General features: G+C 38.7%; 1 protein-coding gene across 2 annotated transcripts in view; it reads left to right on the forward strand.

The window, feature by feature from the left end:
• LOC111149921 (glycogen synthase kinase 3 beta) overlaps window positions 1-13347 on the forward strand; it is a 229491-nt gene extending 216144 nt beyond the window's left edge. For both annotated transcript variants that reach the window (XM_022507206.1, XM_022507209.1), the window contains one exon: window positions 8442-13347. In XM_022507206.1, the coding sequence (XP_022362914.1) occupies window positions 8442-8509 (68 nt within the window). In that variant the 3' untranslated portion in view covers window positions 8510-13347. The remainder of the gene's footprint in view (window positions 1-8441) is intronic.
• The last annotated feature ends 1593 nt before the right edge of the window (window positions 13348-14940 follow it).

Here is a 14940-nt window from a genome sequence, read left to right on the forward strand (position 1 = left end):
AAAGGGAATCATGATAGGAGTTGGACAAGGTCTGTCTTCTCTTTTTACCTGGTCAGGGGGTTTTATTTTTTTTTTTTGACCTTGCTTTGAATACCTTATGCTGTTTATTTAAACCAAATCTGACCTGTTTTTATAGGTTCACATTGTTATTTTCTATTCTTCCTTGAATGTGTTCCCTTCTTCTTAAAGTTACCTGTATTTAAAATGAGCTCATCAGAGAAAACCCTTTTAGTTGACTTCTTTGGTTCTTCTCCCTTTATTTTGCATTGAGATTATTTGCAATTGCTTGGTCAGAGTTTTGTTTTTTTCTAATTTTCTACTTCTTGTCAGTTTTGAGCTCTTTTTGAAGACTATAGCTGTAAAATAAAACCTATTATTCCCTGAACTTTTTGAAATCCATTTTACTGAGGTCATGGCTCAGATTTAGCCAGGGCCCATGGTTCCCTTTACATACTGTTACTTCAGAATTCCTGTCATCTACATCACCAGCCAGTTATTTCTAGTTGGGCAGAACTAAACCCAGAATAATTTATCCCATTGTTTGTTTGTTTCTCCTAATTTTGAGAGTTGAAATGTTAGACAAATTAAGCCCATGGATCAAATACTTTCTAAAATCATAGTTACCATCCTTTCATCCCCTCCCCAAGTACTATTATCCTTTGCCTCTTTGCCAATGTACAGTGTGCTTTGGGAAAGCTATATCCATATCTTGTCTGGTTTTATCATCATCAGGGTATTGCCCTCAAGTGTTCCTTTTCCCAACCCTTTCATTTCTGTTGTCTCTTTATCTTAACCCAAATATATATGGAATTTCTAAAAATACGTAGCTTTTAAAAATATGGGGATTTTTTTCTGTTAAAAAATAATATATAGTTATTTTAGAAAATAAAAGTCTTCCGTATTCTCAATTCCAAAGATAATGAAAGGTAACGTCATTTTATATTTTAGTCTGTGTATGAATGGGCAAAGAGAGAGATGCCTTCTTTTTTTTTTTTTTTAATGGGCCCTTCTATTCAAGGGATGGGGGTATATAACTGTGTATCCTAAGCCTGTATCATAATTTATTTGACTTGATTTCTTATTCTTAGACATTTGTATTATATCTCAGTGCTTAGAAGTATAATTGCCAAGTCAAAAGATAATAAATTTTTTAAGATTTTGATATATATCAAAATGCCTACCAAAAAGCTTATCCCAGATTATACTGCCCGCTTGCAGTGCACGTATTTTTCCATTTCTCCCATTACCTTAACATTAGGCAGCCCAGAGTGGGGTGGGGAAGGTGCCGCATGCATGTGTGCACATATGTTTTTAGGTATTACCAACTTGGTAGCCAAAGAATGTGGGTGTCTTTTTTAGGTACAGTGCTATACCCCTTTCCTCCTTTTGGCTTCTTTTGGTTTTCTGTGTAAAGTTACACAGAAAACCAGTCAAGCCTGCTTAGTCATTATTTTCCTCAGAGCGTCGTTAAGTATCACTTCGAGGAAATTGTTTCTTTTTATTCAAAACATGTTTTCTCCTATTGAGTCAAAATTTTTACCTTAATTTCTCCCCCTCCAAAAGTAATGTAACATCATCTTAAGTTGAGAAATGTTGTATGAAACATTCTTCTAGATGTTCTTCAAATGTTCCTCAGTTCCTTGCCTGAAGTCACCTATTGATATTCATATTCCTTTTCTCATTCTTTGTTCCAAATTAGATCTTTTAACCTAAAAGGCGAAAATGTTTCCTGTGTTCTCACGGCCTTCAGTTACCTACCCTGAACAACCAACCCTCCTAATTAAAATGTGCTCTACCCCTGAGCCCAGAGTGTCTAAGATCTCTCTGCTGCTGGCAGATAAGATATAAGGTCTTATTGACAGGCCCTCCAACTTTGTTAGTTTTTTGGTTGGCTCACTGGCATCTGAATTGCAGTCATGTTTTTGAAATGAGTGAAGCCACTCTGGTGTCTTGTGTCACACCTTTTCCTCAGAAAAATGAAGAAAGAGAGGTAATAATACTTTGCTGAGGAGGGGTTACCCCCCTCGTTATTATACACCCCAAATTGTCAGAGTCATAGTAGACATTATAAAGAGAAAAACGAAAATTGAGTCCTTCCCTTTATACTTTATATTTTTATTTCACTAATGTAGATTATGATTTCAATTTAAATGTAAGTTTAGAGTGTACATTTGATTCTCTGTGAAAAATGGTCTTTTTTGTTCCTGTGTCAGTTAGTAACACTAACACCTGAAACATAGTTGTTGTTTTTTTTTTTTTTAATTTTATTTATTTGACAGAGAGAGAGAGATCAGAGGTAGGCAGAGAAAGAGGGGGAAGCAGGCTCCCCGCTGAGCAGAGAGCCCGATGTGGGGCTCGATCCCAGAACCCTGAGATCATGACCTGAGCTGAAGGCAGAGGCTTAACCCACTGAGCCACCCAGGTGCCCCTGAAACATAGTTTTTTTAATAAAGATATTTCCACTTGGAACGGCTTGAATAGGAACTTTCTGAGTATAAATTTTATCTTTTAGAAAAGTTAACCTGTCATGAGACATTTGTAACTATTATAGAATGAGATAGTAGTAAATAGAAACACGTGAAATGGGCTCAGAGAGCATAAAGGAAATAAGGAAATAAAAGTGTACTTAAAGTTAACCAAACATACTTATAAAGTACATATAAAATATGAAAAGAATTTGATATTTGAAATATGTGCTTTTGCTAATCTGCCAATGATAAAAAATATTAAGGATTTTGTAGCTTTTGAGAACTTGAAATGTATTTATGATAAATAGGGAACGAAGTTTTTATTTTTACTTAATTTCAGTTAAATTAAGTAACCATGTATAGTTAGCAGCCACCCTATAAGAGAGTACAGATAGAACATTTCAGGCCAAACAGTGAAAACTTGTATCACTTAAAAGGCTTTATCTTTTAGATAGATCCATAGTTGCAGAACACTGATTCATGGTGGCAGAACATTTGGAATCCCAGCCGCCTATGTTACTCACTATGCTTTCCTCCCAACCTGTTTTCTTATTTGCTGCTCTCTTTTTATTTAAACACTTTGGCAACAGTTTATAAATGTGGGGTCTTCCATTCACTTTCCTTCCCTCCCCTTTGGCACATTTGATTAAACACGTTTGGAGGGAGAATGGACAGGAGTTGCTGATGCATTAGATGTAGGGAGTAGGGAAAGGAAAGAATCATGGTGACAACTTTTGGTTTATGACCTGAGCAACTAGGCGGGGCATTTTCCTCACTATTGAGACAGCAGCTCAATAAATCCATGACTCACTTATCTAGCAACTCTTAGAGATCTCTGAGAATATAGGAGGGGAGGTGGGGGAGCAACTATGGGTCCAATCCTAGAAAAATATATGTGTATCATATATGGAATTTTACACATAAAAATTTTATCTAGGATAAAAGTTACAGCCTCATGGATTCTATTGGGAACCTGATATCTTAGGGGGCATCACCCTTAGCTTCGCTATGGGGTTGCCCCACTTGTCATTTTTATATCTGAAGTCACACAGAATAAAATTGGTTTCATTAAATACATGTACAAATTCCCTTTGCCATATCCAGCACAAAAGCCATAGAACCATAGACTCTTCTTAGAATTAGGGAAAAACAAGTGATCATCTGATGCAATTTTCTTTGTCTTTTGTATATTTTATTAGGAGCGGACATACATATCTTGTAGAGGGACTAGGTCAGGGATGCTCTCATGGGCTTGTGGGCAGAAATTCTACCTGGCATTTAACTTATTTGACCTGTATGTATGTTCAAGATACCCCAAAATTTAGCAGCCTAAAACAAGAATGAATAAACATTTATTATCTCACATAGTTTACGTGGGCCAGGAATTCAGAAGCAGCCTAGCTGGATAGTTCTGGGTCAGGGTCTTTTATGAGGTTGTAGTCAAATGTCAGCTAGGGCTGCAGACATTGGAATGCTTACCTGGGGCTAGAAGATGTACTTCCAGGATGACTCATTTATGTGCTTAGCAAATCAGTCCCGGCTGCGAGAGGCGTCAGTCCCTTACCATTTTGTACCAACTCTTCATAAGGCCACTTAAGTGTCTCACATTGTTGCAGCTGGTTTTCCATAGACCAACTGATCCAAGAAAGAGGGCAAGGTAGAAGCCACAGTATCTTTTATGTCCTAACTCTGAAAGTCATACACCATTGTCTCTGCAAATATCCTATTGGTTATATAGGTCAGCCCTATTTTGGGGGGAAGGGACTACATTAGGGCATAAACACCCAGAAGACATGACTCATTGGGGCCATCTTGGAAGGGGGCTACCAAGTGTGTAAGAATGATCTTAATACCTCTGTCCCTCAAAGCTGATCATTCTCTCTATTCCTCAAGTCCTTCTTTGGTTGCTTGGTTGCTTGGTTCTGAAGTAGCATCAGAAAGATGGTAAGGGACATTGGTTTCTAGGAAGCCTGAAATAATCACCTCTGTATTTGTTTCCAAAACACTTTTATCTTTGCATACCCTATACAGACTAAGAATTAGGAAATAAAATAACTGTACTTTTAATTCTTATTATAAATTCCCAGATCTGTTCTAATGTAGTAACCCTTTTAGATAATAGAAATAGGCTTCTAGAAATCATAGTGGATTATGTAGGAGTTAGGTCTGAATGAAAGTCCCCTTAGGTTCTTTTCTTCCTTTGCTAGGAAATCTTTTCTGCTGTCCCTTGTAGTACCCATAAAGGCCATCATTCTCTTCCTCTAATACTTCTGTGCTTATTTCTCCCATTTGCAAAATGGGGGCATTAATTGTACCTATTTCTTGGGTGTGTACCTGCAATGTACATAGTATGATGTCTGGTACATTGGTAAGCATTCAAATGATAACAGTTGCTGCCACTGACATTATGGTGGTGATGATGATTATTATAGTCACACTAAACTGTACAGTTTATGTATTGTTAGATGTCTCTTTTGCCTTTCCACTTACTGAACAATTTCTATACCCAGGTACTGTGCTGAGACCTTCCTAGGCCTTATTTCATAGACAGGTGGTGGTATCTCCATTTTACAAATGAGGAAATTGAGGAATAAAGAGGTTAAATAATTTGTTCTATTGTCACAAAGCTGTTAAGTGGTACATAGCTATTAAGTGGTACAGCTGGGTCTCATTCTCAGTGTTTGTGGAGCTGGACGAGATTGAAGATGTATCACTGTGAATTTCAGGATAGCATCTCAGGACTAAAAACGAGACTGTATGGTCTTTGGTTATTCATAGTTGAATTGGATGCTTTATAATCAAAAGTAGTTAGCTGTCCTTAAAACCATAACGCCAGGAAGCCTCACTTTTACCAGTATGAATGTGAAAAGGGAATGTTGGAGACAGGAGCAAAATGAATTGTGGTGCTTTTAAGGAGTTTCTTTTTTTTTATTTGACAGACAGAGAGCACAAGTAGGCCTAGAGAGAGGAGGAAGCAGGCTCCCAGCTGAAGCAGGCTCCCAGCCAAAGCAGAGAGCCTGATGTGGGACTCGATCCCAGAATCCTGGGTTCACAACCTGAGCCGAAGGCAGAGGCTTAACTCACTGAGCCACCCAGGTGCCCTTTTAAGGAGTTTCTGTTTAAATATTTGAGAAGAAATGTTAAAGAAATTACTAAACATCCAAATCCAGTGACAGTTTTTAATTAATGAGCATTTTTATTGTAAAAAGGCCATATTAACTCAACTATGTAAAATAAGCTTACAGAATTGGCAGTAGGAGCAAAGTAAGTATGTACCAAGAAGAACTTAAAAAAATGTAGTTTTATTCAGTTAGTAAGCCTGGTGTTCTGTGGGAGCTACTCTTTTTTTTTTTTTTTTTAAGATTTTATTTATTTATTTGACAGAGATCACAGGTAGGCAGAGAGGCAGGCAGAGAGAGAGAGGGAAGCAGGCTCCCCACCGAGCAGAGAGCCTGATGCAGGGCTCGATCCCAGGACCCTGAGATCATGACCCGAGCTGAAGGCAGAGGCTTAACCCACTGAGCCACCCAGGCGCCCCGGTAGCTACTCTTGAGGTTGTAGAACTTTCCATTTTCTTTGTTGTATTTCTCCTCCCTGTACTTTGCCTCTGAAAAACATCTTTCTGTTCTTTTTCTCACAAAGGATGTATATAATTTGATTTTAAATGTAATTTGTTGCAGCAGGCAAAGGTTACTTGTTTTTGTTTGATGAATGAATACAGTGCCGTGACTTTAGCTTTCAAGGATATTTATAATCAAAATATTTAGCTGTTAAGATTTTACTTAATAGAGGATATGGAGATAATTCAGAGAAAAAAATAATGAAATCATTAAATTACAAACCTGAGGAGACTACATGTCTTTTCAAATTTTATTATTTAGAAGTTGAATTTGTTTCTTCAAATTCATACACACAAGAGGGTTTTGCTAGAGAGTAAATTAACATAATGAACTGGATGGCTACGTAAATGAACCTTAGTGGGTGTCCTCCAGTGTAGCTCATGCCTGTCATGGTCAAGCTGGTGAATTCCTCATGATTGGGAAATCTCTTAAGTCTGGAAGACCAGAACATGAAAGTTTTACCTTTCCTCTTCACATACTAAAAAGAGAGAGAAGTGCTGTTTGATGATGATCACGCATAGGTTCTCAGTGTCCTCCAACTCATGGGAAATGCTACAGTAAGTTTGGATTTGTGAGGATCATTACCATTCTGAAATAGCTCTGCAGCCTTTCAGGCATTTGCTAGACTTGTTTTTAAGGCAGCCTGCGGGAGCGCCTGGGTGGCTCAGTAGGTTAAAGCAGCCTGTGCCTGAATTACAAAAATGATTGTTTTTCTTGAGAAATCCTTACAGGAACATGTGACCTGGACAGAAATTGATGTTCTCATTGATGACAGAATTTGGGTGATCATTGAAGAGTAAAGTTCGCACTAGGAAGGGCATATCTAAGAAAGACCAGGAGTCATGACTGAAGTATTAGACATAGTTATGTAGTGATTATTGGAAAAGGCATGTACCTGCCTTCGAAGAAAGGTTCTGTGTTATATACCTTGCCACCTGTCCCATGTGCCATATAATGATTTAATATGACTCCATGCATGGACCCTGATCCTGTAACGTTTGCACTTATTTTCATGAAAACAGGACTAGAAGCAGCTATAAGTTTTTTGAAGGAAATTAAATGAATTAAACATAACCAGTCAAATTGAGAGATTTGACATTTCTTCCCCAAAGGCTGAGTTAAATGTATATAAGGGCAGATTATTTTGAGGGCAGGAAAATCAGGAATTTAGAAAAGATGTGTAGTTTTTATAGAGTGGCCATTGGAATGATAAACTGAACAGCTAATCCTTAAGTAAAGCGTTCCTTTGTGTCCTCGGGGTCTTCTGTTTCTTGCTGTAATTAAAAATTGAAACAAAAAAGACCCAAAGACAGATGTTACATTCAGCCATGACAGTTGTTTACTCTTCAAAGGATATAGGAGCATTTCAGTCTCTAGGGAGACAGAACTTCGGAACTTGTTTTTTTGGTGTCACCAGCTTTGATGGTCAAGGGCGGTATGACTTCTAGGAAAATGGCTCTTAGAAGTTATCCATCCCAGTCAAGCCACTTCTCTTCTTGCTCAGGGCTCAGTGTCAAGTGTTGGGAGAAAATATGCCCAGTAGTATGTATTAGCAGTCACATGCACAATGCCGCAAGGACACGGCTGGACGGGCAACTGAAATGGCAGTCTGTTGTCTGCCTGAGAGCAGTGCTGGTCCAGATGCAACTAAATGCCCACTTAAATGTTAATAGGTGCTGCGAAATAATGATGGACCTTAAAAGGGGTGTAGGGGAGTTAAAGTTAAATATAAAGTTAGACATATTTCCAAAAGATGAGGTGAAGTAAGCTCTGTGCCAAGATATTTGACTGCAAGATGCTTCTTTGAATTGAAGAAGTGAATCAGTCCTGCAGTGGCTGTTCCTTTTTTGCTCATTATCTTCCATTTCTACAAATAGTGAAGAAGGACTATACTTAGAAAGTAAGCAGCTGAGGTTGATTTACACATGGTGCTTCTACCTCTCAGTGCTGACCCATGTTATGGTCAGTGCCTCCACCCGTTTTACCCACTTAAGCAGATGGCGAACTGTAACCTGCTTCAGAATGTTTAGCAAGTGTTCCCAGCTGTGCACTGTTCACTTATTTATTTTCAAGTGAGCCAGACTCCCAACTGAGTATTCATGCATGTACTGCTACTCGGACCCCAACTAACTCAAAGACACTTGTCTTTCCTGCACCAAACACCAGGCCAAGTCATGGACTCAGCTCTAAGCAGAAAGAAATTCAGATTTCATAGTATTGGCCATATTTAAACAACCTTTTCAGATACAGCTTGGAAGACCACACAGCTCAGTTCGCAGTTGAGGCAGTGTACTTTTCTCTTTGGGGTGTTAAAGCATTGCTCATGCTCTCTCTTGGGACTTTCAATTTGCAGATGCTAATGCCGGAGACCGTGGACAGACCAACAACGCTGCTTCTGCATCAGCTTCCAACTCCACCTGAACAGCCCCAAGCAGCCAGCAGCTGCACGGGAAAAACCACCAGTTACTTGAGTGTCACTCAGCAACACTGGTCACGTTTGGAAAGAAAATTAAAGAGAAAAAAACCTGCTCATTTTAGTGTTCAATTTTTTTATTATTATTGTTGTTCTTATTTAACCTTGTAAAATATCTATAAATACAAACCAATTTCATTGTATTCTCACTTTGAGGGAGATCCAGGGGGTGGGAGGGGTTGTGGGGAGGGGAAAGCGGAGCACTAGAACACACAATCTCTCTCCCACGACAATCTTTTTTTATCAAAAGTCTGCTGTTGTATACTTTAAAAACAGGACTCCTGCCTCATGCCCCTTCCGCAAAAGAAGACAACTTTGTTCTGTGCTGAAGTTTTTTTGAACTTTGTTTTCTTTTAAAGTCAAGTGTAAGACTTTGGTATAGTGCACAGCTTGAAATTGGTTGGGAGCTTAGCAGGTGTAACTCAGTGGGGACTTCAATGTCACTTGTAAAATTAATCCATATCCTCGGGTATTTGAAGACTTGCCTTTGGCATGTTGGTGGCAGGTGTGGCAGACAAAAAAGAAAATGTGTATCATTTGTATGTAACCCAGGGAGGTCAATAAAGTTTGAAGATTCTTAATTGACTTGATAAGGTTTTCTTTTGCTCTTAATCAGTGTTAGTGGTGAAGAAACTTAAATTGGAGGCTATCAAAGGAGGAGCACACGTGCTCTGAGGGTGGATCTTTGTTTGCTTGACCAAAGGTTCTCTGCAAGTCTTAGTACAGTTTGAAACTAGTGACCAGAAGACTGAAAAGGATGTTGAGCCAGTCACTCTGGCTGCAGAGGTCAAAAGCTGATGAACCTGGAGGAAGGGACAGGTCAAGAGCAGATCTCACCACTGTGAATGAATTTGTCCACATTTGTTTCTAAAGTTGCTTCCCTTGGAAAGATACACTTGAGAGGACATTATAGTTAAATAATGTGAACTGTAACAGTCTACTGGTTTATTTTTCATATTTTTAATTACAAATTGAGCTTGCAGAAATTGCCACATTCTGCACATAGTTCTAATTTTAAATCCAAATCTAGAATCTGTATTTAATTTCAGCTTTTTTTTTTAACCTCATGCTTTTAAAATTTTATTTATTGATGTATGTCAGATAGATCATTGTGGTTTTAGATGGTAGGAATATTAAGAACTACACATCAAAACGGTATAAACAGTCACGTGTACCTGCTGACTTTATAGGAAAGCTGATTATATAAATGTGTGTATGTATATATGTTATATATACATAGATTCAATACTGCCTTTTATTTTTGTTTTTGTCCACAGTATCAAAATCAACTGGTTGAAGCATGAGAAGAATGTTTCCCCCCACACCCAGCTAAGAGTTTCTGTTTCTGTTTTCTTTGTGTATCAGTGAATAGTGTAAGACTCAGTTCCTGTTTTTGAAGAAAAAGCAATATTCCTTGGAAAGCAAAGAAGATTGAAGGATTATGTTTGCAGTGAGGAAATAGATTTTCACAACTAGTTTGTTTTATACTTTTAAGGTTGACATCTTTGTGGGCCTTATATACTCTAAAATGAACCTTAGTCACCTTGGTGCTTATGGGCCATTACTTGACCTATGAATCTTTAAGGCACAATCAGTTGTACTTTACATTTAAAGATCACTTGAGTGATGGCCACCTTTCCCTTCTACCCAGTCTTTCCCTACACACCTTCCAAGGTTAGTTGATAACTGTAGGGCGATAGAGCTGAGCCCTCGATCATGTGTAACCTCCCTTCACCTTCCTCATTGCCACCTTAGGTCGTGTTAGGGGTCTTGCCCTCCAGGTGATTCGGAAGTGGAGTCTCTTGGCAGCCCTCAACGCAGGTCCCAGTACCCTGTCCTGCTTCTTTACCAAGTGTGTGCGACTCTCCAAGAGAGTCCTACTGCCTGCTGAAGTGAACCAGTACCCAGAAGGGCAACTGTGAGCCATCTTAGTTTTCACTCACTGTTTAGCTAAGCTCTTTGGCCACAAAAGGGGTTTCTCCAACCTCTGGTTATATCAGAGTTCGTGAGAAAGGAAACACACTCAGTCAAACCAAATCGAACAAATTGACTTCTACATTTCATAATGTGCTTCTGAGAGCTAATTAAGCTTTGAAAGAAGTCTGAATCAAAGTATTTGGCCGGGTAATTCCTAAAGGGAATGCTTTGGTAGACCATTTTCGGAAAGGATTTATAAAGAAGCTGAACGGCAGGTCTATGGCAGAGAAAAGGACCTGCTTTCACACCAAACTGCCCAGCCAAACATTTGGACACAGACACTACTCTGGACTTAGTGTATTTGCTAGAGTCCATAAAAATCTGTGCTTGTTTTAGCAAACACCCCCCTTTGCCCCCATGAATGGGGTAAGAGAAAAAGAGAAAAGTCAGGTGCTTTTCTCTCATTTCTGTATGTGTGTGTGTGAGGGCTGAGGTGCATGATTTTTCTTTCTCAAGGATCATGGTGGTATCACAGAACTCTTTTATACAAGTGAGATCCAGGTCTCTGAATATCTTTTTGTAAATAATAATAATAATAATAAAAAGCTCCTCACCAAATTCAAGCTTGTACATTATATTTTCTTTCAATGTTTTTAAATTTAAGTTTTATTGTTTTGTATGTAAATATGTGGACCCAGGAACTGTTAATTAATGAGCAAAAAGTTACTGTTCAGGGCAGTGATTCTGTTTAATAATCAGACAAAATGTAGACGAGCTTTTTAAAGCCATATAGTTTTAACTCTGTACAGTAGGTGCCGGCCTGTATTATTGTAACAATAACTCTAGCAATGTATAGTGTATCTATATAGTTTGGAGTGCCTTCGCTTCCATGTGTTTGTTTTTGTTTTTCATTTCTCAAATTTTAATTGGTTTTTCTATCCATGTCTCCCTGTCCTATCCTTTTCCCTTTGAAATAATAACTCACTCCTAACAGTGTCTTTGCCCCTTCCACAGTTAATTTCAGTGATACCATGCTCAGGAGTGGAAAGAGGAAACCGTGTTCATGATCTCACTGTGTTCAAGCCCTGCCTCTGTTTTGGTTCTGAGCAGCTGTTTCCTCCTCAGTCAGTAGCAGTGACCGGTTTCAATTCATAATTGGTCCACCCAGGGACTTTGTGTCATGCCAGGGAGCCCTAGAGCTGGAAGAGACCGAATAGATTCGAGTTTGCTCATCTCTTCCCCAAATTCCTTCCATGGGTCTTAGACAGCAAATTCCAGGAGCTTTCCATGCTCTCTCCCCCTTATCTACTTCCTTCCCAAATGAAAAAGAGAGAGTTGGTTTTTATAAATCCAAGTTGCTTAATAGTATCAGGTTCTGCTCCATCAGAGGTCTAAAATGCTCTAGTGCAACTACGAGCAGTTACTGCACTGAGTGCCACCGTGCCGAGAGAGGACTGTCGTATTAACGAGGGAACTCAGCCCATCCCCTCCCTCCTGCCACCTCTCCCCTTGTTCAGTGGAATGTCATTTTCATTTCCTTCTTAAAAAATTTAATTCTTACTGTGTGCCCATCATGAAGGCCTTTTTTGAAAGAAAAAAATTAAAATTTGTTTTGCCTCCAAGTATTCTATATAAGATGTCTTGAGTAGAAGAAAAAACAAACTTTACCAAACCAAAGGTTGCTATTTTTGAAACATCGTGTGTTCATTCCAACAAGGCAGAAGACTGCACCTTCTTTCCAGTGACATGTTGTGTCTGTTTCTTAAGTCCTCTTAATTTTTAGACACATATTTTTGGTTTATGTTTTAACAAAGCCTGCCTAACCAGTCATCTTGTCTGCACCAATGCAAAGGTTTCTGAGAGGACTGTTGTATTCTCTATCCCTGTGGATATAAAGACACTGGCATTTCATTTCTTTTTCCCTTTCCTTTTTAAGGGATTTAACTTTGGAATCTTCCAAAGGAAGCTTGGCCAATGCCAGATCCCCAGGAGTTTGGGGGTTTTTTTTCCTTTGTTTTAAACCAAAATTATATCTGATTTCTGTTGTTCATGTTAGTGATCATCTAATCACAGAGCCGAACACTTTCTCCCCTATATAGAAAAATAAAGTAAGCATGCTTTACAATAAAATCTGTCTTTTCTGGTAGAAACCTGAGCCACTGAAAAAAAAAGACAACTAGAAGCAGAGTAGAGTCCCAGATTAAGGTCTACGTTTGAGAGGCTTTGAAAGTAATCCCTGGGGTTTGGATTATTTTCACAAGGGTTATGATGTTTTATTCAAGTTTGTTGCTCCGTTTTGCACCTCTGCAATAAAAGCAAAATGACAACCAGTACATAAGGGGTTAGCTTGACAAAGTAGACTTCCTTGTGTTCATTTTTAAGTTTTTTTTTCTTACTATATCTGTCTACAGGCAGATACAGATAGATGTATGAAAATGTGCTTGCCTGTAAAATTTGCATTTATAAATGTGTTGCCGATGGATCACTTGGGCCTGTACACATACCAATTAGCGTGACCACTTCCATCTTAAAATCTAAACAAAATTTATTATATATATATATATATATATATAAAGGACTGTGGGTTGTATACAAACTATTGCAAACACTTGTGCAAATCTGTCTTGATATAAAGGAAAAGCAAAATCTGTATAACATTATTACTACTTGAATGCCTCTGTGACTGATTTATTTTTCATTTTAAATATAAACTTTTTTGTGAAAAGTATGCTCAATGTTTTTTTTTTTTTCCCTTTCCCCATTCCCTTGTAAATACATTTTGTTCTATGTGACTTGGTTTGGAAATAGTTAACTGGTACTGTAATTTGCATTAAATAAAAAGTAGGTTAGCCTGGAAATGAAATTAAAATTCACAAGTGTGTGGTCTTTATTTCAGTACCCACCCCTCTTTTCTTTACCCTGCCTATTTTGCTACTGAAATATGTAGTCACATCACCATCTCCGTTCCTCCAATTAGAGAAACATGGATTTTTGTTCTAAAATCAAGATACGAACACTAGTTCTCGTTCTTTAAATTATCATATTCCATTGTATAGCCCCAAGAGGTGCAGCTTCCATCTTGGAAACCTTTGGATTTGATGTAGAGGAAGCTTTGCAGACACTGCTTTGAAAAGAAAGAAAATGTCCTTGAAAGGGACAAATATTTAAAACGTGTATAAGCTGCTGTCTTTGATTACTGTGTTCATGGTTTGGTGTAGCTGTATTTTCTTTTAACTTTCATCCCATTAGTAATGGTCTTTGGGAGTATTTGTAAAATATATGAACACCACAAACCGTGGGGCTGTACCTCCAGGTTACCAACACATGTTGTGTTTGAATCTGCTCATTTCCAATACTGGATGATGTATGTAAACATGTTATGTCTCTTAGTGCAAAAAGAAACATCATTTTTTTTTTTAGGGCTGGCTCACTCTTGTCAGGCCTAATCTAAAGGCTAGATATGAAGTCATGTGACTGCTGCTTCAATAAAAACGAATTTATATTGGATAAAGTCTGCTCCTCTGTTTATTTTCTTATTTTACTTATTGTGGTGGTGGGGTTAGCTAATACTTGAAAAATAGTTAAACATGTTTACCAGTTGCAGGGAGTAAGGGGAAAGGAGGGAAAAATGCAAACATAAAGATGGCACTTGTGGGATGATGGGCCTCGCGATGGCTTTGACGTGTTTGTTTGGGATTCACTACTCTTCTATTTCCTGACCTATTTGAGTTGGAATTGAGCACGATACCCTTTTAATTTAAAAGCCTGAAAGACTGCCCTCCAAAGAGTACCGACTAACCTGTCTTTCGGGTCACATTTCCAGGAGAACAGTGGTAGTGGATGCCATTTCATAGGTGTTCTAGAAAGAGTAGTGAGGAAAGGCAGGGGTCAGGTTGCAGGGCTCTTCATGGAGAAGTTTGTGAAAGGAAGTGACCCAAAGTGATGATTCATCCTCCTGTTTCTCAGGTATAACATATTCTTCTGCTCACCAGCACTGTGGGCATGTTAAAGGAATGTGTCCGGAGGAAATGGAAGCTGCTGTGTAACACAGCATGGGGCCCACGAGTTGTCAGAAACTGGGAAGGGACGGTCAACCAAATGTCTTGTTTCTACTTACAGCCTCTTCTCCAGAAAGGAGAGGCCACCTCAGCCTTCCCACAAGAAAACTTGTTGATGTCAGTGCTTTAATTGGATCCTTAATGTCTGGGCCAGGTAGAGATTAGCTGCTGAGTGCCTCCGGCTAATGAGGGGGCCAGAAGGCAAGCAGTACTTTCTTAGAAGGGCTTTTCTCCTACCTTTGGAGATGGACTTCATCCTCACCTGAGACAAGACCTAGAAAATGAACAGCAGCCACAGGGATGCCTAGAAACTGACACTTAGTTCTGTGTTCAAAGAAAGGCTCAGGAAAGGGAGTAATGGAGCCATCCAAATGTTTGAGAGGAGCAAAGTGGAGTCTGGCTCC

This window comes from Enhydra lutris, unplaced genomic scaffold, assembly GCF_002288905.1.
Source record: "Enhydra lutris kenyoni isolate GAN:26980312 unplaced genomic scaffold, ASM228890v2 scaffoldscaffold2, whole genome shotgun sequence".
NCBI lineage: Eukaryota > Metazoa > Chordata > Mammalia > Carnivora > Mustelidae > Enhydra > Enhydra lutris.